This window comes from Penaeus vannamei, chromosome 5 (genome assembly GCF_042767895.1).
Source record: "Penaeus vannamei isolate JL-2024 chromosome 5, ASM4276789v1, whole genome shotgun sequence".
NCBI lineage: Eukaryota > Metazoa > Arthropoda > Malacostraca > Decapoda > Penaeidae > Penaeus > Penaeus vannamei.
This window is the reverse complement of record NC_091553.1, coordinates 22751814-22754313: the sequence shown is the minus strand read 5'-3', so window position 1 is coordinate 22754313 and position 2500 is coordinate 22751814. Positions and strand designations below refer to the sequence as shown.

At 57.2% G+C, this 2500-nt stretch overlaps 1 protein-coding gene across 1 annotated transcript in view; it reads right to left on the bottom strand.

Moving 5' to 3' along the window:
- LOC138861761 (spidroin-1-like) overlaps positions 1-2500 on the bottom strand; it is a 150358-nt gene that overhangs the window by 24310 nt on the left and 123548 nt on the right. The window contains exons 8-10 of the mRNA XM_070121592.1: positions 2071-2229; positions 1666-1959; positions 1327-1434 (exon numbers count right to left, since the gene is read on the bottom strand). Coding sequence (XP_069977693.1) covers positions 1327-1434; positions 1666-1959; positions 2071-2229 — 561 coding nt within the window. The remainder of the gene's footprint in view (positions 1-1326; positions 1435-1665; positions 1960-2070; positions 2230-2500) is intronic.

The following is a 2500-nucleotide window of genomic DNA, read 5'->3' as shown; positions in this document are numbered from 1 at the left end:
GTGGTGACGCTTTTTTCCAATGATACCCTGAATATATCTCTGTCGAGAATAATGCCATGTGAATGTATGTACTATGCACTTAACTAGTAATATCCCCGTGAAGACATGGTGGGCCGATGTGCAAGACTTGATCTTCCCACCAGCGCCGGGCGGTCAGTGCTGCCGACACAGGGCAAACGCCTCGCCCGTCGAGAAGGCGCTACTGCCCAAACAATCCTGGGGCGGTTAGGAGTGGCGGTTCGGTAGTTACGCGGTCGTTCACTACACTATCACCACCACCTCCACCACCAGAACTATTACCACCACCTTCACCACCACCTCCAAAACCAGCATCTCCACCTCCACCACCAGCACCATCAACACCACCTCCACCATCAGCACCGCCACCACGACCTGCACCACCACCACAACCACTTCCACCACCAGCACCACCTCCACCACCAGCACCATCATCAACACATCCACCATCAGCATCATTACCACAACTGCCACCACCAGCACCATCAACACCACCTCCACCACCAGCACCGCCACCACGACCTGCACCACTACCACAACCACTTCCACCACCTGCACAACTTCCACCACCAGCACCATCATCAACACATCCACCATCAGCATCATTACCACCACTGCCACCACCAGTACCGTCACCACCATCTCCACCACCAGCCCCATTACCACCACTGCCACCACCTCCACCACCAGGTCCATTACCACCACTGCCACCACCATCACCATTGCCACCACCACCTCTACCGCCAGCACCGTCACCACCACCAGCACTATCACCACCACCATCGCCTCCACCACCAGCACCATCTCCAACACCCGCACCACCACCAGCAGCACCATTACCAGCACCAGCACCACCTCCAACACCAGCACCACCACCACCAGCACCACACGCACCATCACCACCACCACTGCCACCATCATCTGCACCACAGCCACTTACACCACCAGTACCATTACCACCACTGGCACCAACACCACCATTACCATCAGCAACACCACCTCCACCACAAGCATCACCACCACCAGCACCACCATCTCTACCAGCACCATCACCACCACCAGCACCATCATCACCGCCACCACGACCTGCACCACCACCACAACCATTTCCACCACCACAACCACTTCCACCACAACAACCACTTCCACCACCAGCACCACCTCCGCCACCAGCACCATCATCAACACAATCACCATAAGCATTATTACCACCACTGCCACCACCAGTACCATCACCACCATCTCCACCACCAGCCCCATTACCACCACTACCACCAGCACCACCGCCACCACCACCAGGTCCATTACCACCTCTACCACCAGCACCGCCGCCAGCACCGTCACCACCGCCTCCACCACCAGGACCATTACGACCACCTCCACCACCCGCACCACCACTACCAGCACCATCACCACCTCCAACACCAGCACAACCACGACCACCTCCACCAGACGCACCATTACCACCACTGCAACCATCATCACCACCACCAGCAGCATTACCACCATTGCCACCACCAGCAAAATTACCACCAGCACCACCAGCACCTCCACCACCAGCACCATTACCACCAGCATCACCACCACCAGCACCATTACCACCAGCATCACCACAACCATCACCACCACCTCCACCATCACAACCACTTCCACCACCACCAGCACCAACACCACCACCTCCACCACCAGCACCATTACCACCAATGCCACCACCATCACTTCCACCAGCAACAGCAATGCCAAAACCAGCACTACCACCTCCACCACCAGCACCATTACCACCACTGCCACCACCAGCAGTACCAGCACCATTGCCACCACTACCACCTTCACCACCAGCACAATTACCACCACTACCACCACCAGGGCCACCACCACCAGGATTATTGCCACCATCATCACCAACACCACCTCCACCAAAATCACCACCACCATCACCACCTCCACCACCACCATCATCATCACCATTACATCAATCACCAGCACCAACACCACCACCAGCATCATCACCACCTCCACCACTACCTGCACAACCACCACCACCACCATTACTATCACTGCCACCACCTCCACCACCAGCACCATTACCACCACTGCCACCACCAGCACCATTACCCCCATCACTACCACTTCCACAACCAGCAACATCACCACCACCAGCACAGTCATCACCAGCACCAGCACCCCCACCTCCACCACCACTATCACTCCCTCCACCATTAAAACACTGCCACCACCAGTACTGTCACCACCACCTCCACCACCAGCACTATCACCACCACCACCTTCACCACCAGCACCGGCATCTCCACCACCAGCACCATTACCACCAGCACCACCACCTCTACCGTCACCACCACCTTCACCACCACCATCACCATCGCCACCACCTGCACCACCACCACAACCACTTCCACCATCACAACCACCTCCACCACCAGCACCATTACCACCACTGCCACCACCAGCATCACCACCACCA